General features: G+C 47.0%; 1 protein-coding gene across 1 annotated transcript in view; it reads left to right on the forward strand.

Moving 5' to 3' along the window:
- Positions 1-23364, forward strand: part of TMPRSS7 (transmembrane serine protease 7) — a 731423-nt gene that overhangs the window by 134271 nt on the left and 573788 nt on the right. Inside the window, exons 8-9 of the mRNA XM_069636244.1 lie at positions 6582-6775; positions 20826-20864. Coding sequence (XP_069492345.1) covers positions 6582-6775; positions 20826-20864 — 233 coding nt within the window. The remainder of the gene's footprint in view (positions 1-6581; positions 6776-20825; positions 20865-23364) is intronic.

Genomic DNA, 23364 nt, shown 5'->3' on the forward strand with positions numbered 1-23364 from the left:
AATACCTCTGAGGAGGTGCAGCTGATAGTTTGACTTCTTAGAGATGTCAGAGATGTGAGGAGAGAAGGAGAGGGTGGAGTCAAAGATGACACCACTTCTTAGCCTCACAGGAAGGAGCAGGAAGAGGGCCCAGCGTGGACAGCAAGAGAGGGAGAGGAAATGAGGGAGCAGGTGTCCAAATGAGGTGGATCTCAGTCTTATAGGCATTAAGGCAGAGATCATTGGAGGCACACCATTCCTGAATTGCGGCCAGACAGTCTGGTATGAGAGAAGAAGCAGAGGTGGCTGAAGGGACCCTGAAAGAGAGCCGAGTGTCATCCGCATAACATTAGAAATTGGAGCAGAAAGTGGCGATGCAGTGGGCAAGAGGTGCCAGGTAGTAGTTGAAGAGCCAGGGAGAGAGGTTAGACCCCTGGGGAACACCACAAGTAGAGAGCGAGATAGAATAGAGGAAAGAACCCAGTTGGACCTGAGAGGGTCAGTCGGTGAGAAAAGAGGTCAACCAGACCAGGGCCTGATTAGTAATACAATGGTTGTCCCGAAGATGATTGAGCAGAGGATAGATCAAAGAGAATGAGGATAGAAGGGAGATTAGAGTCAAGATTGGAGAGCAAGTCTTCACTGGTGTTCAGAAGAGCAGTTTCAGCTTTCAGCTCTGAAGCCAAACTGGAGGTCGTGGAGGCAGCCAATAGATTTAGTATGTAGATTAAGCTGTATGATGGATAGCTTTCCCAAGAGTTTGCCCAGGAAAGGAGTGATGGAGATCGGGCAATAGTTAGCCACAGAGGAAGGATCGGCTGAGGGCTTCTTTAGAAGGGGGTACACAAGAGTGTGATTACGGGGGGCGGAGAAAGTTCCAGTGGCAAAGGAGTAATTACAGAAATCAGCCAAGGCCGGAGCAAGGGTGTCGATGTGGTCCTTGATAGTTCTGGATGAGCAGGGCAGAACCTGCTTTGATGAGATTTTCATAGATCGGTCTTGTTTAGAAACTATGTCAGGGGTAAACAAGGGAAAGAAGGAGAAAGGAGGAGGAGAGATGGCCTCAGACGGGCCAGGAGTTATATCTCTACTCTCTCATCCTATCTCTACTCTCTCTCCTGTCACATCCTCTCCCATTAATGGAGGCACCAAGTGGAACGTCCTCGAGGTGGGCTTCTCATCATCACAGTGTTTCATTAATGTCTACCACACTGGCACTATCTTGATTCAGGGTCCTCAACACAACCTCCTTCTCTTTGACCGGCGCCTACCAACCTCATCAACTTCCTTCCCACATCTGCTTCTCCCATGCCCGCTCTCTCTGTCCCTCCCCATCCTACTGGTGTACCACGCCCCTAAACCTCTCCTCGGAAAACCTTCAAAGGCAGAGACATTGTTCATCTAGCCACACATAATGCTCATTTAGCAAACAAACACATTGCCGACATTGGTCCCCTTCTTGAAGACTTGGACCTCGACTTCCTCGCTCTTACCGAGATGTGGTTCAATGCCAGCTCAGTCACTGCTTTTGACTACCTTCTCCCTGATGGCTACACAATCATTTCCAAGCCCCTCCCTAACTGTGCTTGTGGTGGGGTTGCCTTGATTTTCCCTGAGTGGGCCCCTTCATCCCTCATACCCACACAGCCTTACTCCCCTTTTGAGAGACTGGTCTGAAAGTTGGTCATCTCTCCCTCTTCCTCTCTCACTATTGCCACTATCTACAGGTCTCCCAGCTCTCCCTGTTCCTCTCTGAATGGGCTGACTTCTGCTCCTCTATCCTCTCAACCACCTCTAAACCCCTCCTCATGGGCGATTTCAACATCCATCTGGACTCCTCTATCATAGCATCTACCCTCTTCCATGACCTCTGTACTTCGCTATCCTTCTTCATTCTCCCTTCTGGTCCAACCCACTTGGCTGGACACACTATGGACACCCTCATCCACTCTGATCTCTCCCCCCCACTGATCACTCCACTCTCCTGGTCAGACCTTTCTCTCCCCCCTGCGGTCCGCTTGGCCCTCTGACCACACCTCCTAAAGCCCTGCCAACCTCGTTCACAAACATCCATCCGATGAAATGAGTGTCAGCTGCTGCCTTCACATCCACCTTCATCCCTCCCTCCTGCACCCTAGATTCTACCACAGACTCTGCCCTCAGCAACCCACATCTGACCATTAGCAACACCATTGACATTCTTGCCCCAGTCATGAGGATCTGCCTGAAACCTGACTCTAAGCATAGCACCTGGTATGACTCTGAACTAGCAGCCCTGAAACACGTTCAGAGCTGTAGAACAGAAGTGGCAGACCTCTGGCTCACCCTCAAACACAATGTCATGTCGCCTGCTCCAAAGACAATAAAGACTTTCCATCCACGCCAAGAATGGGGGCCCCACCCAGGCGCGGGTCTCTGGTTCAGAACAAAACTCGGCTGAACTCTTTAAAATCTGCAGGGAACTAGCCAACCTATCTGCCGTGCCCTCCTCACCCATCCCCTCCGAAGCCCTCTTCAACGCACTGGCCACTCACTTCACTACTAAAACTCAGGACATCCTGAGCACCCTTGCTTCCCTCTCCCCTGACCCCTCCTCCAACCCCTTGCCTCCTATGGCCTCCCACCCTCCCTCCTCTTCTCTCTCCTCCTTCTTCCCTGTCACAGCTGATGAGGTCACCAGAGTTGTCTGCTCCATGAAGGTCTCCTCCAAACAGGTTTCCCCCTTGCTCCTCCAGAACCCTTAAGGACAACATTGGCTCTCTTGCCCGTGCACTTGCCAATTTCTGCAACCACTCCATTGCCATTGGCTCTTTCCCCTCCTCCCTCAAGCACCCCCTTGTGCACCCTTCCTGAAAAAACCTTCAGCAGACCCCACCTGCCCAGCCAACACCCACCCTATCTCAATAACCTCCTTCCTTGGGAAGCTTCTGGAGAAACTGGCTTTCCCCCATACTCACTTCTCATACTGAACTTGTTGGCAGTCTCTACTACCATCAATCTGGATTCCGAGCATCCAGAGGCAAGGAAACGGCTCTTCTGAACACATGTGAAGAACTGTTCGCATCTCTGGACTCTAACTCTCCAGCTGTCGTCATTCTACTTGATCTCGCCTCTGCTTTCGACGTGGTCAACCATTCCTTCCTCATAAAACAGCTCCATGATACCCTGGGCATCTTCGAGCAGGCACTGGACTGTCTAACCTCCTTCCTAAGTGACCGGCCATCCCAGGTTATCCTGGGCCCCTTCTCCTCACCTATCTCTTTCTCCACCTGTGGTGTCCCCCAGGGCCCCAACCTCTCCCCCTGGCTCTTTAACGCGTAACTTGGTCCACTGGCACTCCTCATTTCCTCCTTCTCTCTTAACTTCCAGTGCTACGCAGATGACACTCAACTTTTCTTCAAACTCCCAGCTGACCCTCTTAATTCTTCCATCAAACTGGACTGCCTATCTGCCATCCAGTCCTGGTGCACTTCCAACGATCTCTGCCTGAATGCCCCAAGCCTGAGATCCTTCCCATTGGGACCCCTGCTGCCTCTTTCTTCCCCTCAATTTGGGCATCCTCTATGGGCGCTCCCCCTTCTCCTTCATATGAAGCCAGAAACCTTGGAGTCATCTTAGACTTCTCTTTCTCCTTCCTCCCTCACATTCAGAACATTGCCAAGAAGTCCAACTTTCAACTCTTCCTTCTCAAAGGAATCCTCCCTTTTCTCCCTTTCCCTCAGAAGCTCAATGTTACCCAAGTCCTGGTTCTCTCTAGGCTTCACTACTGTAATAGCCTTCTCTGGAATCTACCCTCTTCCTCTCTACGACCCCTCCAGCTAATCCAGAACAAGGCAGCGAGACGTATCCTTGGCATCAAGCCCAGGGACCATATCTCACCTGCCCTAAAAACTCTTCATTGGCTCCCGGTTGATTAAATTCATATGCCTCTGCATCACTCACAAGGCTGTCTGGAGCCAGGGCCCATGCTATCTGCATTTTGTTCTTTCCAAATAATCTCTGTCTAGACCGAAATGTTACTCTGGTACCAGCTCTCTGTGTATTTCGCTAAACAGAGGGCTGCAGGCCGATCTCTTGCTTCATCTGGCTCCCTCCAATGGAACAGCCTCCCCCTTCCTCGATCCGAATGTCCTCAAATTCTAGAAGCTCCTCAAGACTTTCCCTTTCACCTCCTCCTTCCCATCTTCCCTCCGCTGCTAATCTCACAGTCGCTGTGATTGGTGACCAGGGCCTTTGTGTGTCCGTCGGGGCCCTGGCCTCCAACACCCAATCACCTCAGCCTCTGCCTACACACAGCACTTGCCTCGGCACCCACTTTCACCACACACTAGGGCCTGTACCATTACAAACGCCTAAGCTTTGGCGTGTCATCATCGGTAGAAGTCTTCCAGAACATTATACGAGGGGTCCTCATGGATTTGGATGGCGGTGATAACCGATCAAAAGCCTCTGCTCCGAACATGGCCGGTTCATCATCAAAGCCCAGCCCGCACTGAAAGGTGAATGCTCGCGCTCCCGGTGTATGGTGTCTTGCTAGTGTATCACCCAGGAAATAACAATGCAGCAGATTATTTGTCATGGCATCCAAGGTGTAATGTGGAAGAAAACAAAGATGTCAGTGGGGAAGAGGCTGGCGAGCACATGCAGCTGTTCGTTGAATCGGCAACTCCGAACTTAGTTGCACTACAGGAGCTCAAAAAGGCGGCAGTGGTGGATGAGTACTTCCTAATAATAAAGGCAGCACTTTGGGTCGTGGAGATCGGTGGTGGACACTCTGGCGCAAAGAACCCAAGATGCACATGTGTCGCTGGAGCAGTTGTGGAGAGTGAAAGATGAGCTGATGTTCGTGGAGTCAGGGCTCTTGCTCCGGGGAGACCGCATAGTGGTACCAATGTGCCAGATCCAGCAATTCATCAAACTGGTGCACCTGGGTCATCAAAGGATGGCAAAGACGAAAGCAAGACTATGCCAGAAGGTGTGGCTCCCCGACCTCGAGAAGCGAGTGGGCGAGTTTGTTTCAGCCTGCGTTTGTTGTCAGGCAGCTGCCCCGGTGCAGAGAGAACACCTCATTGAAACCATGCCGCGAGAAACAAGACCCTGGGAGAGAGTACATGCAGACCTTGGGTCCACCGGCAGAGACACTCACTTCTTAATGGTAGTGGACGAGTGGTCCGGTTACCCCAAGGTCGAGTTTATGGAGTCAGTGTCATTAGACAAGGTGGCGGTCGCCCTGCAGAAGATCTTTGCCACACATGGGTTGCCTCTGACCCTGTGCTCCGATAATGGACCGCCGTTCCAAGGGGTCCGTTTTGCTCTGTTGATGAGGGAGTCTGGCATACACCACAGGAAGATTACACCAGTATGGCCCGTGCAAACAGAGTGGTCGAGCAGTTCATGAGGACCCTCAACACAGTGAGTACAGGGCCACCCCTTATGCATCAATTGGAGTGGCCCTGGCGGAATTAATGTTTTGACGATGCCCGAGGGGTCTAATATGAGAAGGCGGGGGAGCGAGAACCAGCAGTGATTGACCACGCTCAGGTGGAGCGAGAAAGAAGGACGAGGAAGGAAGGCGAGAACATCAGAAGAGGACTCTGACCACATCAGCTGACCACATCAGCTGATCCCCAGCGATGAAGTATTGGTGAGGAACCAGCATCCGCAAGGCAAGCTGTCACTGGCGTATGAGCCTAATCCGATGGACGTGGTAGCTGTGCTTGGCTCTATGGTGATTGCGTCGGATGGAACTGCCACTGTCACCCGAAATGCCAGTTTCTTTAAGAAGGTGGGGGAGACCACGCCGGAAGCAACCCTACGATAAGACTGTGATGAGGTACTGGACACAGGTGAGGTGAATCTGATCCAGGAGGGGGGCACAAGGTATCCCCAGAGGGCTGGGATGGGGAAGCCTGCCCATCTCAGTGACTATGTGTTAGACCCCTGAACTGGTGTGTCCGGTCCATGGGCTGAGTATGGACTTGGGGGCCTGGCACTAAAGTAAATGTTGAGTTTGCAGTGAAATGTTTTGAGTCATATGTGTGTGCTTCCTATTGTATTTTGTTTGTTATGAAAAAGGAGGCGTGTGCTGCCTGTACCGTTGAGGGCACACATGCGGTGGAGTGACGTAAATCTGCTGCGTGTGCGTAATAAATGGGGCAGCCCTGGGATCGCCAGTGCGACCGTGCAGCCCAGACAGTGAGAACTGTGTTGAGTGTGTTCTGTGTGCCTGGTGGCTCACAGAGCTGGATGGGTACACTGGGAACCTACTACAGGCGAGTAGGAGGCCATTAGAAATGGTGGAGAGGTTCCCCCTCATAAAAGACAAATCAAGAAAAGGAAACACGGCCACTGAAGGAAGCAGCATTAATAGGATTTTTGTGAACAAACGACAGCCGAACTGAGAGACACTGATGGTTTGACAAGGGCCCATTTAATTTGCCATAAAATTCATTAGGAAATCGTCAGCCCATTGCGAGGGAATACTAACACATGAACTTTAGGGAAAACAAATTTCATATTTGCCAAGATTGTATGAGCTCAGTTTTCTTGCAACTGTCAATTTGCACGTATGTGTGATTACTGACACTACTGCTCTCTTTCAGCAATAACAACAATGGAGGTTTGCTAGTTCATTTCTGGATATTATTTGTAGTGCCGCATGCTGTAAATCAGCCTTTCTGTGAGGACTGCATTGGTGCAACTTTGAAGGATTCCATTCAGACAAGCATATTGAACCGCACTTCAATTGGCACTCTCCAAAGCCTTGCCGTGGACATGGATTCTGTTGTTTTGAACGGTAATTATTGCATTAAAATATTTTGTGTTGTTCACATGAAACATTCCACTTTTCCACATCCAGAAAAACATTGTTGCTATTAAAATGTTTTTGGCGTAGGACTTTGTCTCTGAGTTGAAATAATGTGCCTAAAGCTTTTGTGGCAGGTTAGAAAATGAGAGATGTTTGTTAGTTTTATATATAAAAAAATTTGAGCTCAGAATGTCCTACGTCTTAGAACTGATTGTAGAATGTGTTGTAGTGTAAAAAGTAATGTTGGATTTACACAATCAGATAAGTAACACTATTGTTATGGATTTACTGGGACTGGACCTCACCATCCGAGAAGTCGAAGAGCAGATCAAGGTCTGTGAATCGAAATAGTGATTCCCTTTGACAACAGTCTTCACACATTTAGATCATTACGTTTCTAAAGGATAAGCACCCACATATTAGTACATTACATGTTTTGCCAAGGATTTGCAAAAATATACTTCGGAAATATCTTTTAATACTCTTGTCAGGTTGTGGTCGAAGATGTTCCTGGTAAATTAAAGCAAGATATTTATTTTAACAATACTAATACATTTTAGAAAATTGATCAAAAAAGCAAGCGCGTTAAAGGTTTCGATATTTGAGTGTACTTCAGTATTCATTGGTAAAAAGTCCCTTAAGCCACCAAAAGGAAGGCCAAGAAGGGTCAGAAATAATCCTCATCAGTAAAGTGGTGTGAGTCAAAATAAAATGGTTTGAATTGTTTTCCTGGATGGCAGACTTTCTTTAATACAACAGATGCTTTCTGTATTTAGCCACCATGACAATAAAGGACTGGCCAAAGCCCCAAGCTCTTTTCAGTTGTGGTATGTAGACAGTATACTGTGAGCTGGCTCTCTGTGAGCAGCTGATAATATGCCATTTAATTTGTGCCTTGAAATAAGTATGTGATTTTCCGCTGAAGGATCTGTGCGTAAGGGTAACAAACTTGAAAATTATCCAAGACTTAGCTGGGAGTCAATGTCATGTTCGCAGGATTCGATTGTAGTTGTAGTTGTGCATCTAGAACTATCAGTAACTATTTATGCAATGGTATTTTTTTATATTTCAAAATATTGATAACTTGTTTATCAATGCCAGCATACAGCATGTTATAATAATTGATCTTGGAGCATATGTTAGATCTGGCAATAGTAAACATTGTGCTTTTTCGAGTAACGTTAGCCGCTGCCTTAATAACATGAGATGGTAGTTGGTAGTACTAAGAATACAGTTAATCTAGGGTTATAGAGAAAGTGTAGAGTCACTGGTAACTCCCCGAAGTGTAAAATCCTGTTGAAGAGTAATTATAGATCTTGAAAGAGAGATTTCTGGATATGTGGTAATGACTTTATGTAAGCATTCTGTAGTTGAAACCATAAGCAGCTCAATCACTTGATTTAGCCCTGGCTGATTATCAGCCATCCATCACTCAACCTGTTTAACAATAATTTGTACTTGAGTTATGTTGGTCTGATAATCATTGCCAAAGCTAAATATGAACTGTGTATCATCAGCAGAATTGTGGAAGACTGCATCCGAGTCTGCTATTAAGCTATAAAGAGGTTTAATGTAGATTTTAAATAACATGGTGGAAACACAATACCCTTGAGGGACACTACAGATCACAACTTAATGGTGGGAGACAAAATCTCCAGTCCTGGACCTCGATATTTTGTTAGTGAGGAAGGAAGCCTTGAAGAGACATTATTTGACACCGCAAATACCTCCAAGAGTCATTGGGCCAGAAAAGCATGGTCCAGGGTGTCGAATGAGGCCGACAAATCTTGGAGCGTAGGGAGGCCTGTGTCTTCTCAATGGATAATTTGGTAGAGACAGTCTTTGACATCAATCAAAGGAAGCTCTGTTCCCCCAGCTGTGTGGAAACCTGATTAACCGTCTCCATTTGATTGATGGTCCTCTACAAAGCTCGGAAGTTGTAGAGTTTCTTCTTTATCTCGAATCTTGAGTAAAAAGAAAACATTTGTTATTGGAAAATAAGTATAACATTGATCATGAGCAAGGTTTGACTTTTTGAAGATCTGAATTTCCCATGATTGTACAAGATCATTTAGAACAACTGAATCTTTAAAGGATGTACTTATGAAGTCTGTGATCAGTGGGCATATTGAGAAAGTTGATATTTAATCTCCCATGGAACATTAAGGTTCCACTGTAAAGTAACATGGGGTTATGAAAGAATACGTGAAGGCATTTCAGACAAAGTGAGTGATCCGATATAAGCATGCTATAGATTCTTACAGATTTCTGCAAATAACTATTTGACTACAAATAGAACCCTGGGGGATCACCGCGTTGTGTCTCAGGGCTCAAAGGTAGCATCAAAGCCATTTACATAGCCTAAAACAACTCCAAATCAGAACACTTTTTTGCATAACAAGCTATTGATTAAGGTAGGTAAAGACAAACCAAAGCGTTCAATTATCATATGTCAATTCTCTTTTTCACAAATACATAAAGGTCCCCTACAATTCAGCAAGAATGACGAGTAACTTAACTGTTTCTATTAATTAGGCTATAGAGTTATGGCTCTCATAAAAAGTATGCATCCAAGTGGAAAGAAACATGTTCATGACATTCTTGTAGCTATTTGTGTTAAATTCTTATGGCTTGCCAAGGTCTTTGATACCATACATCTGTGCACCCTTATGTAGCTGACGTTATTGTTATTCCTCAAAGCTTTCAGCAAAATCTGTCCTATCAAAGGTAAATAACACGAAGTCTGTCTGTGCTTTGCCTTGTCTTGGTATTAGGGAGGATGTCAGCAAAAATACTTTTGGCTGACATTTTATTGCTGAATGTTTTAATCTTTTTGTCAGAGCACATAGCTTTGAAGAATTATCCAATTTATAGTGTAGTCGAGTGTCACTTTTCAAGGACACATTTGTTCAGGTTGTCTCTTGGGGTCAATGCAGGAGCAGAGACGAATATGCATTTAAAACAAAAATGTGTTATTGGTGGAAGATTTGTTCTTTTATTTTCAAAATGCCTCTTATTTGTGTCTATCCTTTAAACCAGGCATTCGTTTTCAAATATACCAATCGCACCTTTATATTTGATTACTTTCTTTTAATGTAAAACAGGGTGAACCTCCTATCAACAGATTCCTCTTCTTTCAATAGTATCTGTCCCATGTGCTCACGAGCAAAGAGGTACCTATCATCTCTGGTATATGATTTAAAGGGTCAATTTTCACAAGACAGTGGGGAATACTTAATCAATAAAACCCTTGCTGGGTAGGCATTACCAGTCAGGTAATGGGGCTGAGTTACTTAACGTGGGCACTGGCATCGTTACCTTATCAGTAATGCCGCCCACCCAGGGGTTCATAGTTATAACACCATAGTATGCTTTCTGAGGTGCTATTGGTCCCTGTTTTTAAGTTGTGAAACAGAGTGGTTGCAGTTTCTCAACTTAAAAACAAACTGCAAAACAAAATGACCATCATGGATGTAGGGAGAAGGGAACCACTACAAGTAGTCTATTCTCCCTTTCCATGATGGTCATTTCCACAGAGGGGAAGGAGCAGGATGGTGGGAGTTCCATGCTGTTGGTAAGTGAGGGCTGGGTTGGGAAGGTGCAAAGAGTGTGTGGGAGAGGCTGGGGGGGAAGAAGACGTGGCACGAGTAAAGGCTTTCACATCAGGAGGGAAGATGGCAGCCTCCCGCTTCTCAGAAGTCTCAGAACATGGGCAGTACCATGGGGTAGAACCTTCCTTCTGAGCTTCCTGATGCCTCTGAGACCCCATGAGACCCCATGATGTCACCTCACTAGGGCATGCAGCTTTTACTCATTTTGCATGGCGTAATGCAAACGGGTGGCTTACAAGCATGTATGCCACCTTTTTGCTCTTTATTTTTGCACAGGACCCACATATGCAAAAGTGTAAACGTAGCACGTCCCCTCGACACAATTTACACAGTACTCAAACATGAGCTCATATACGTTTTCAAGATTTACAACTGCAAAAGTCTCCAGGGAGTTTGTAATCACCTCTACTAGCCATAAATGACACGCGTGTATGACATTGACTCATGGCTCTAGGTCTGAGATGTCTTAGAGATATTTGGTAGAATCAATTCTTAATTTCTAAATCAAATCTACATAACTAAAACAAGACATATCTATTTGTTTTGACACATTTCCATTTATAAATGGATAGTGTCTGGAGTTCAGGTGTACAGGTTGTAGCGTTTATGGCACTAACAATGCTAAATTTCAATTGAATTAATTCATGTTTCTTATAAGGAGGAGTTAGGATACTCGAGCAGTTGAGGGAGTCGCAGGGAGTGAGAGAGAGATTTATATGCCTGCAGTGTGAAGAGGCCAATGGGAGGAGACAAAAGGGTAGTGAGAGTAATAAAGGATGTCCTATTGGGGTCTGTTATCTCCACCACCTCTCTCTCCAAATGTGGTGTTCCCCAGGGCTCCAACCTCTCTCACTGGATCTTCAATGCCTACTTGGCCCCTTTGGCACACCTTACCTCTACCTTCTCCTCTAACTTTCAGTGAAATGCAGATGACACTGAGCTCTCTTTCAGGTTCCCCTCAGCCACCTCTCCTCTCTCGCTCATTCCCGACTGCCTGTCCACGATTCAGGATTGGTACACCTCCGACGATCTCTGCCTTAGTGGCAGTATGACTGAGATCCTTCTCAATGGGACCCCTGCTCCCGCTTTCCCTGTCTCACTCTGGCCCCCCTCCTTGGGCACTCTTCCTACACCTTGATGTGAAGCAAAGACCTTGGTGCCCTCTCCTGTTCCACCCTCTCCTTCTCTCCTCACATCACAGACCTTGCCAAGAAGGCCCACTACCAGCTGTACCTCCTCAGAAGTATTCTTCCTTTTCTCACTTTCCCCTAGAATTTCATTGTCTCCAGAGCCCTGGTTCTCTCTATGCTGGACTACTGCAACAACCTCTTTCTCAATCTGCCTTCCTCTATGCTCTGCCCTCTGCAACTAATCCAGAACAAGACTGCAAGACTTGTCCTTGGCCTCAAGACCAGGGACCGTATCTCTCCAGCCCTGAAATCCCTCCACTGGCTCCTGGTGGCAGCAAGGATCAAGTTTAAGACCCTCTGCATCGTCCACAAGGCTTTCTGGGGCTGGGTCCCACACTATATCCAACTCTCTCTTCCTAAACACCTTCATTCTCGAGCCCTTTGCTTAGCCACCTCTAACTCGATGAGGGTCAGACAGTTCTCCAAGCAGAGAGTGTGGGGTCGATCTCTCTCCTCTGCAGGTGTCCCCTCTGGAATGGCCTTCCTGCCCATCTAAAACTTGAACAGGACCATTTGAAGTTCCAGAAGCAGCCCAAGACCTTCCTTTCCTCCTCTGCATTCTCTCTCTCTGCCTGCTGACCTGCCTGTCTGCTGTGCTGACTGGTGGCCTGGATGCGCTCAGAGTCTCCCCGGGTCCAGGCTCCTCCACGAACGGTCACCACTGCAATGTCTCCGGGCCTACCCGCACTTAGGCGTTTTAACTGACACCTCAAAGTCCCCGCACTCCTGGCACTTACCCAGATCTGCGCTGCCATGGCTACGCTTATACAGAGCTTTCTGGCCCGTTTGCACTTCCCATTTCAAGTTACACGTGATTTTAACAAATACAAAATAACAAATAACAATTATATCTAAACATTTATAATGGAAAAAATAGTGAATTGTTTATTTATTTTTATTGGGCCACCCCCCAAGCACTCAGCTTCCCTTCATTTATAACCCCATCCCAAACCCCTCCCAGCCCGTTTTAACACCTTAAACCACCCCCAATATATATATTTGTAAAAAATCTGTACTTATTTGGGGGGGGGCGCGGTTGTGCGCCGTGACAAATGGCCGCCTAAGTGAGGAGCTCTGCTAACACTCACATCCTTCCTGAAATATCCTACGGTCTGGAGCCTCAGAGGTGACTATTTCCACCTGATCTGGTTGCCAGAATACCCACGGAGGTGTATAGACGAAATTCTGGACAAAATCATGAAGGGACAGTGTGTATTTGGCCTGTGTCAGTGTTTTCACACCAACCCAGTCTTGTGTGGCCTGACGTAGAAAGCCCGGCAGCCTGGAGAAGGGCGCCGCACAGCCAGGCAAGTGAGGTCTGATGTCCGCGACTTCGGTCGCAGCACCGCCTGAGACAAGCTAAGAAGAAGGACCCCTGAGGGAGCGCGGGTGCACCTCCCAATACTCGCCTGAGGGCCAGATAACAAGCAGAGTGCTATGCAACCCTACGCAAGCTTGGCATATCAGGACGAGTGCCGGCCGGGAGGCTAGCAGCTGGGGCATAGGAGCAGTGACCCCTGTGGAGATCACAGACCCAGACAGCCGTAAGCGGATGGGGCCGCTGGAGCGGGCGGTGCCATTCGGCCCCGGCAAACGTGCAGCAGCTGCAGAACAGGGAGCAGAACAAGCAGCTGAAGGCATAGCTGCATGGCCGGTTGTTTTGGCAACGGCCCGAGCCCGAGGGCGACCTCTGTACCACAGCACATCAGTAGCCAGTAAGTGTGTGCGGCTTGGGCGGGCCTTGGCCCCCAAATGTAGCACGGCCTGCGGGGGGGTACTGGCAGACTGACTCCTCCTCACATGGTCTGCATTTCGTCCACACATAATTGCAGCAGAGTTTCCTTGGGTCCAACAGTGAAATCAGGATACTGCTGGGGGTGGCGGCCGGCAGCCCAGGCGCTAACAGCGATACCCAATACATCTACCCGAAACTTGCCAACCAAGCATAGTAAAATTACAGGAGATATGGTTTAAAGCATTATTGGAAGGCATAGTAGAACCATGAGTCAAACACACTGAGGGCCCCACTTGGCAACCTGAGGTGCAGCACAAGTAGATGAGCACTGTGCCGCCAGTTGGGTCTGTGCCCGTGGCCTATGAGTCCTGGTTGGGAATCGTGATTCGGAATAGGCGCTGCCGGCTTAGATCCAAACATCAAGCCAGCTCAGCGGAGGGACGTCATGACATGAGGGGCCAAGGGACATAAAAAAGGCCCCATGGACACCTTCACAAACACAAATACAGGTGAAGCCGAGGCCTGCCCCCCATCCTTGTTTGGCACCTGGTCAGCAGCAGGCGGGTGGATAATATAGACCCATACATGGAGGCATTGCAGGCTAGATTTGCGGCAGTAAATAGTGTGCTGGATGATATTGGAAACAACATCTCATCCATCAGAACAGACCTCCAGGCAGTGAACCATAGAGTAACCGAGGCAGAGACAAGAGTCAGCAGGCTGGAGGACACCTCAGAGGCGCATGGCAAGGACATTGATAACATAAAGAAAAGCCTGAAGTCAATCCAAGCCAAGTGTGAGGATTTGGAATCCAGGTCCCGCTGCAACAACATACGGGTGGTGGGTCTGCCAGAGAAAGCTTTAAACACCACGATGGAGTCCTTCTTCGAGGAGGCAATTTGCACAATTCTACCGGGTGCAGTTCTCACAGCAGTTCCTGGTGGAGCGTGCACATAGATCCTTGGCTCCCCCTCCTAAACCCAGGGTCCAGCCTCGCACTGTCATAGCCCGGCTCCTAAATTACTGAGACAGAGACCAGATCGTCCACTTGGCACGCGAAAGGGGCACCTTGACCTTCGACTCTGCTTGGATCCATATTTAACCGGACTTCTCTGTCAGGGTACAGGCTACCAGACACACATTTGATCATGTTAAGAAGGCACTCAGAGCGCGATCAGTCCTGTATACCATGCTGTTCCTGACGAGGTTGCACCTGCAGCACGCTGGGAAATAACACTTTTTTTATACCCCTGAGGGGGCTCTGACATTTATAGAAAGTGTCGGGGGGAAATTCTCCCGGGGTCGGCTGGGCAGGGAGGCCCCAACTCCTCCCGTATATCCCAAAAAAAAAAAAATGAGTATGAGACACACGCAAGAAGCAAGGTGATTCTGCTGTTTATTAAACAAAACGGCAGGGATGGGTCAAGGATCGTACGCGTCCGTCCTGACACTCTCTCCATCGAGGGGCTCGCAGGCCCTTTTTACCTTAGTATGACGCGCTACTTGCGTCCCCTGGGAAGGTTTAGCAAAAACCTATCGCCACTCTGGATTGGCTCCTCGAGTGGTAGGGTTAGTATAGCATACGTATAGAGAGCATTGTTAGTGGTCGAGGGTTAGTCAGGTGGTATATTTGGGTTGGCCATTCAAATTGATACATGAAAATTGTTACATGAAGATCCCTGAGGATTGGTCAATGTTAATGGCATCAGTGATAAGAGCCCCATGTTCTGATTGGTCCACACACGAGCCCCCCAGTCTGGGACCATCGCTGTTCCCAGCTCGCGGTGCACCTGTCATTTGCAACAATGTTTCACTATGGGTATGTGCAGACAATGTGAAGATTTATTCATATGCTGGAAGGCCGACTACTCCCACCGCCGCAGATGTCCGTTGAATCACTTAATTGTATCTGCCTGTGTCTTGAAACGGGGGATCCAGACGCCTCCCTCCTCCTGGGCCTGGCACCCTGTCAGGTTCGGCTCGGTCACGTGAGGTGGGACCGTGGTCGAGGCAGAATTCTGCACAATTAATATTGTATTTTCCACTGTGTGCCTGGTTTAATTTGCAGGTGTGACCTTGGCGTTGGCTTGTGGCATACGAGTTTGCAACATTGTGCCCTTGACTGTCTGCTATCACCGGGCTCATTCTGCAGGGTCAGCAACTGTACTCTTGCTCATTCAATGTTCATGGAAGGTCTTGCTTGCGGCCTACTTGGGCCTGGTGTATAGGTGGAGCCGTTTGGTACACAGGCGCTTTAGGTTATGGTATCATGTTGCTTTTATCCCCAGTATCGTGTTTTCGTTATATTTCTCATTATGGCGCACGGGTTTAGGAGAAGCGTGAGCAAGCTTTTTAGATAAGTTCATTGTGCGTCTTGCGTTTCTGCGTTTTTTTTTTAAAAGCCTATGTGACAAATAATAAAGATGCGCGTCAGTGGGTGTGTCCGCCACCTACGTCATAGCACTGAATATGTTCTTCGTGTGGATTGGTGTAGGAGTGTCCAGTGTGCATGTTGCACGGATGAGCTGACCGTTGGCTAGGTCGTCATGGCATCTCTAACGACGTGTTGATTTAGCGTTGGGTGGTTCAGTCGAGTCCATCCATGCCGCAGGTGTCGGCATGGGCAGGGCAGGCTGGTGGGCAGGCGGGTGGGCACATCCGTATGTTCCTGTACCAGGGTATTTGGTCGTCTGGTAGATGGGCAAACTCCTCTCGTGGCGGGTGCCTGGGCCGTGATCCTCTAGGCCAGGGGTGTGAGGGGATTGGTGGGAGCCTTGTGTTCCATTCTCCCACTTCAAAAGCAACATGCCGATGCCTTCAGGCCGGGAGACTCGGCAACCAAACCAGATACTTGATAATCGAGCCACAGGATAATGAAGCCATTACAGATGGTGGGCCATGCAGACCGCAAGCAATTAACCCGGCAGCCTACTGAGGGCAGCCTAACACACAACACGAACAGCTCTGGTCACACTGCGACACCCGCAATTGCAGTGTTTTGGCATTAGTTATGGGAGTACACCATCTTGTTTGGGTGATGGTGAGGGTGGGTGGTGTGTGGGGTGGGGGCTGGTTGCCTAGCTAGAGTTTAATTGGGGGGAGGGGCGGACGGGTGTTTACTGGGGAAAAATGACAGTTGCATGACCTTAGATGTGGGTTCATCAGATGCAAGCACAGCTCGATATAAAGTCAACTGGAGAATATGGCACTCCTTAGGTCGGCACAGAGGATTAGACTCTTAACATGGAATATCAGGGTGCTTGCGAATCCTATTAAAGCCAGAAAACTATTGGCCTATGCTAAAAGACATCGGGTTGACATCCTTCTCCTACAGGAGACTCACGCCACTAAGAAAGTTACAGAGTCATTTGCCCGTGATTGAGGCCCGGTGCACATTAGCACTGACTACTCATCACAAGCCAGGGGTGTCATGACCGTTATCCCTCAGCGGGTAGGGTTCCAGCTCACTAAATTTCTGACTGATGCAGAAGGTAGATATTTAATTGTGTGGGGCGCAATTAGGATCATGGAATGGATCCTGATTAACTTGTATGCTCCCAATGTTGACAACCCTGAATTTTACCTGAATTTAATATCACAGGTCGTGCCTTTGGGAGATTCCAAAATAATGTGGGGCGGAGATTTGAATACCATCCTGGATACGATGAGGGAAAGGACCTCAAGGGAGCAAAAATCACAGTCCAAGGCGTCACTAATCATTTTGCACATCATGTCCACTCTTCCTTTGGTTGATGCCTGGAGGGAGATACACCCCCTGCAAGAGGAATTCACATTTCACTCACACATGCACAAGTCCAGTTTGCGCATTGATTATTGGCTATGTTCACCAGAGTTTATCCCGCAGCTGAGAGAGTGCATCATATTGCCGTGCACAGAGTCGTACTGGATATCACCACAAGGGAGACCAGCCAGGAAAGTCGACAATGGCGCATGCCGCTGCTGCTGCTGAGGGACGATTCGATAGTTGAATCACTGAGGGTAGACATATCGGATATTTTGGAGTGCAACACAGGCCCAGTAGATTCGATGATTACTGTGTGGGAAACGTTCAAGACTTGGCTCAGAGGGCACTTGATATTCTTGTTGGCGGGCGCGTTGCACGAAATTAGGATGGAACTAGACCAAATAGAAGGCAGGCTGAAAACCTTAGAACAAGCACATTCCCAATCACCTGGGGTGCCCACGCTTGAGCCCCTGCAGCAGCGGCTGGCGAGATTTCGGTCCTTGGCAGACCAAGAAATACTGCACATCATACGACCGTTCTGAGCCAGGAGATACGGGGAAGGGAACAAGGCCAGCAAGGACTTAGCTAACCTGATTAAAACCGAACACTGTGTGAGACCGATCACGGGTGTCAGGGGCGCCAATGGCACACTACATACAGATGCTCAGGGAGTTTATGATGTATTCACAAAATTCTATACAGCCCTGTACACGAACTCAGATCAGGTGACGAATACCGAACTTGATCGATACATGGCCGTGTTCCCTGTTCCCTTTGCCCACACTAGATACCGAGGAGAGAGGCAGAATGGATCTGCCTCTTACGCTGTATAAGGTCACACAGGCAATTAAGGATCTAACTGCCGGTAAGGCTCCAGGGCCAGGCTGGCTCCCACCGGACTTATATAAAGGTTTCACGGCCGAATTAGCCCCCAAACTCCTGACAGTGTGGGAGGAAACCTAAATCACAGGTAGGCTTCCGAAAGCCATGAGGGAGGCCACTATAACAGTGATGCATAAGCCACACAAACCACCTCACGATCCCTCATCATACCTCCCCTTATCACTAATGAATGTGGACACCATGATTTTCATGAAGGAGATAGCCAATCGACTACTCCCCTGCATGAATAAACTGATCCATCCTGATCAGTCGGGCTTCATTCCCTCACGTTCCACAGCCCTGAATCTCCACAGATTTTTCGCAATATCCTCCCAACTTGATCCAAATGCTAGCGCAGTGGCGATCGCATTAGATGCTGAAAAAGCATTTGATTCAGTGTCCTGAGGTACATGTATGCCATAATACGCAAAATGGGGTTTGGGCCTGGGTTCCTGAAATTCGTTCAAGTCCTATACAATGACCGGAGAGCCAGAGTGAGAACGAACAAAACCCTTTCACCAGCATTCTCACTACACAGAGGGACGAGACAGGGGTGCCCGCTGTCACCCCTGATATTCGCACTCACCATAGATGGCATGGCGGCAAATTTGAGGCATAAACACTTGTGACGAGGCATCCACATTAGAGACCCCCCCAACTCATATCCCTTTATGCGGGCGATACTGTGATATATTTGCGCGACTCTGAGAATAACCCTCCACCAGTAATGGATGAGATTGCAGATTCTCTGAGTACAAAATTAATCGGGCAAAAACGGAGGTGATCCCATTGACACCGCGAACAACGGCACCTGCATGCACATCACAATTTAAATGGTCCTGAAGCACAGTCCACTATCTGGGTATTATCCTAGCCTAGACAAGAGCGCCCTGTACGCGGCCAATTCCGAATCCTATATAACAGGACTTGAGACCAAGCTGGGAGTGTGTAGCAAGCTACCTATATCCATCTATGGCAGGGTGGCCCTTGTGAAAATGGTGATCGTACCTGTTTCACAAGGGCCTGTGGTGATTATACTTGTTCAACAACATCCTGTTGTGGCCGGGGCATCAATTCTTCAATAAAATTCAAAGATGCACATAAGACTTCATTTGGGGAGGGGGCATAGCGAGAATCAGTTGGTCTAAGCTAAGTGAACTGTTTGACTCCGGTGGTATGGCAGCCCCAGACTTCCAACTATATTGTTTAGCAGCACAGGCACAATTTGCAAAGTACTGGTCGCATAGCCCGGAAACATATCCACATATTCAGGTTGAGAAGGTTGCAGCCTCGCCGGCATCCTTGTAATCATTGGTTTTCACAAAGGCGAGGAAGGATGCGACGGGGATCGATCCCATTGCCTGTACGGTTCGAGCATGGGCGGCTATTGGTTTGCAGGGTCGGATGTGAGGAATTATACTGGCCAAATAGTTTGCTCTGGCATTTCCAAGGTATGACACCCACGTTTGACACTACACTGCAGAAAAGTTGGGACCCAGGTAAAGAGATGTGTGTAGGTGATCTTTTCCCAGAGGGGCGTTTTGTCTGTTTGGAGGAGGTTCAGGACTAAGTTGGGGGAGGCTTAATCACTACAATACAATACCATCGTCTCAGGAACGCTTGTAAGAGCAGGTGGCCCTCGTTTCCAGCAGCCTCTATCCCACATTTGTTTCTGGTATGTACTATGTCACAAGAGGGATCCAAGGGTGGTATCTCTTCACTATATAAGGCGGTGCAAGCACACACCCCATCTAGAAGTAAGTGGGAAAAAGACCTACACGTCACCATTGATGATATGAAGTGGTCCAAATACTGCTGCTTTACCAGGGACATATCAGTTTGTGCTAACTTTAGGCTAATACAATGTAAGGTGCTAAATCAGTTACACATCACACCCAGTAAGATCAACCAATTCGACTCAACCAAACAAGCGTTGTGCCCCAAATGTTCTCCCCCGCAAGAAGACTTGCTGCACATGTACTGGTCATGCCCCCCAATCAGGCAATTCTGGGAAGAGGTGCCCAAAACACTTAGTGACATGCTGGAAATCCCTATCCCAGCTTCTCCATTAAAGTATCTACTAGGAGACATTGGAAAAGTTTCTATTGGAGTTCGTTGACTCTTCTCAGTGGCAGGGGCAGTCGCCAAACGGAGTATCCTAATGTGTTGGAAATCGAAACATGTCCCGTCCAGTCAAACATGGCTCAGAGACCTGATTTTGGTGTAAGAATGCGAAGAAGGGTTTGTCGGAAGGGTTGCAGCGGTTTGTAGGCCAAAAGACATTTGGGCTCCATTACGCAGATATCTCAGAGGTTCGCAGAGTGATGCTGAAAGTACGACCTCATCATTTGACTTTGAATGAACTAGAGTCCTGTCATGAGACTACCGCTGGGTTTGTAATAAGTCACGCCATATATATACTGTATTATACCACGACTAAGTTGTAATGAAACCGTCAACTGTTAAATAAAGGTTTAAAAAAATATATATACGGTCTTTTTGTCGTTATAAATGTTTAGATATTAATGTTATTCTTTATAATCTATTCGTTTAAATCACTGCATACTCCCCTTTCCCTCTCCCTGGCACTTCCCCTTTCTCTCCCCGCACCCCCAACTTTGCGTTATTGCACTTGCACAATCTGAATGACACAAGGCCTAGTAAGATCATTGTTTTGTTCTCCCTCGGTCTCCCCTCCCTTGTCGCGCCTAGAAACCGGCGCGTTATAAATGTCTTTTCATATCATATCATATCCGCATTGGCCAGTTTTAAAATGAGCATGTGGTAAATAAACAGAGAGAAAGATATGTAACAACTGTATGCTTGAAAAATGCATATTGTTAATCTTTTAATAATTATTTTTTGTTTAATGCAGCTGGTCTTCGGTCAGATTACACTTCCACAACTCGATCAGGTAATTTGTTTTAAAAAAAAAAATATTGATCCCAATTATCCCATGTCATTGTTTTGGATATAGTATTCCTTGCCTTGGGTGTTATAGTCTAAGCTAAATGCACATTGCCTGCTTTCTGCATTTCCATTGTTTAGAGGTGGACACGTATACTAATGTACATATTCTGAAATACAAAAATCAGTATAGATTTCTGATCCCGCTGACATGCATTAGGGTTGTCACTGTGAAAGCACTGATGCTGACAGCAGAGTAAAAGGGCCAGGCGATCTACTCAGCTGATTTCCAGGACATCTTTATAACCGAGCTTGCTTTGCCCCTGTTTGTGTCTCATGCCTTTTTCAGTTCCTATCCAGATATGGAAGTAACTGGCACAAATGGAAAGTATAGCTATGAGCAATTACAGAAATGTAATGTTTGCACGCACAGGCTCTCTAACGCATACCAGCAATACAACCTAGAGGCATAGACCAGTGCAATTTGGCTGAGGACTTCTGAGTGGAGCTTAAATTCTTGGTTTAGACCCGTTCATAGCCCAAAGCAGGTCTGATGAGAACTTTGAGGTGGTGTTCAGGTGCCCAATGGGTATCAATCTTCTCAAATCTTATGGTGGATCAGTGCCACAATGCACACATTTGAAGATTGTGATGGATATACAACCTGATGTGGGTTCTGTTTGAGCAAGAAGAAACAGAATGTGGCCTCTACTGACAGCCTGGTGTTGGTGCTCTTGCAAAATGACAGAACTGGTAAATTGAGACAAGCTCTTTGCATGTTTTCACCAATCAGTAACATTTTCCAATAGATTTCCTGGAGAGAGAAATGCATGGAGTGGGAAATCTGATTGGTGGATGTTTCCCCAGCATGCAGAGAAACTGACGGCCACTTTACCCGTATCTGATTTTGATGCTAGCAGAGAGACTGGCATCCCAATCAATTACAGCCTTTTTTATACCAGGGAAAAAGCAGGCAGAATCCACAGGGATTCATTGTAATGAGAGATGTACACGTGACTGGCATGTGTGTACATGGTGGCTGCCACTAATGATCACCAACGTGTGCGTATTCATGCACCACATTCATTTTCGAGCTCCTGCGGAAAATAATCCAGGAGCCATCTGCATACTTTGCCATTTACTGCCCAAACTGGAAAATAATCCAACCTGGCAAAGCAGACTGTGAAGGTCGATACAGTCCCTCGCTCAGATGTACTGGGCAAATCAAAGTGGGTCCGTAAATGACATCACAGTTGTGACAAGTACCCATGTGTTATACCTTACAATTTTAGCCAACTCTGGCTTTTTACTTTCAAATGGAGCAATTGTATTTTTGTTTTTGGCAAAAATATAAACCCGTAAATCCCGACATTCAAAATGAAAAGGTTATACTGGCCCCAGGAGTCATGCATGATGTTGTGCTATTCACAGGAAGGATCCGCATTCTAGTGCATTCTTTTGAATAGGTTAATTTTATTAACTACCAAAGAAGAATTAATTTATGGATAAATGAGCGTACTGATGCTGCTCATGGTCCCCACCAGGGCTGGGATGATTTACCCACCTAACACGGGTAGCATAGCTCAGTGACACTGCACTCGTCTTGGAAGCAAGACGACGGGGAGCATCGGCGCTTAGAAACCTCTTTGGTGTTAAGTGTGTTATAAAAAACGAATTATAATTACCATACAGTCCTGTCAGTTTTCCAGAAAATCAGCAAATAATATGTTCCAGACAATTGTGCGTATGATGACTTTCATTGGGTATCAGAGTTTTGTAATTTTAATAACCCAACTAGATTCTACTAATTGTTTTGTGATTTAGAGCATGCAAAAGCCTGTGTTGAACGATTTATAATCCAAAGCAATCTATTTAGTCTTAGAACATATTTGAATTCATTACTATTGGGTTTGACACAGACAAACACAAAAGACACACACGCATATGTTAATTCATCACAATTTGATTTGACGCATTTTAGCAAACACAAAGAAACAAGAACATATGAAGTCTGTATTGAGTTTATCACACATTTTTGTTGCAACACATAGAGGCACACAAGCATATGTGAATTTCTAAATATTAGGTTTGATACAAACTTTAGTTGTAACACAAAACACAGACAAATGTGAAACCTTTTTAATTGTTTTTCATGCTGTTGAAATACACGTCAGCTACAAAAGACGCATGGAAAGCATCATTATTACCAAAACCTCTGAAGTTTAAAATGCATTGTTTACACGAGCTTTACAAATCATTCTAAGCAGTCTATTATATGGTATAATATTGGTGTGATCCTCAGCTGTGACATAAGATTTGGAGTGATGTTTCTCATAAATAAATCCATCACCACTGCCCTTCTACTCCGCTCTGACATAACCCCTCCTCTTCTTAATAGGCCACTGTTCAACAACTCTCTCCTACCACTCTTGCTGTTCTAGCTCTCTAGCGATACCAGGGCACTCTCAGCTCCTTCTTCCCTCACCTGAGCCTACTCCTTGATTCAC

This window comes from Ambystoma mexicanum, chromosome 7p (genome assembly GCF_040938575.1).
Source record: "Ambystoma mexicanum isolate Mex_15411 chromosome 7p, UKY_AmexF1_1, whole genome shotgun sequence".
Taxonomy (NCBI): Eukaryota; Metazoa; Chordata; class Amphibia; order Caudata; family Ambystomatidae; genus Ambystoma; species Ambystoma mexicanum.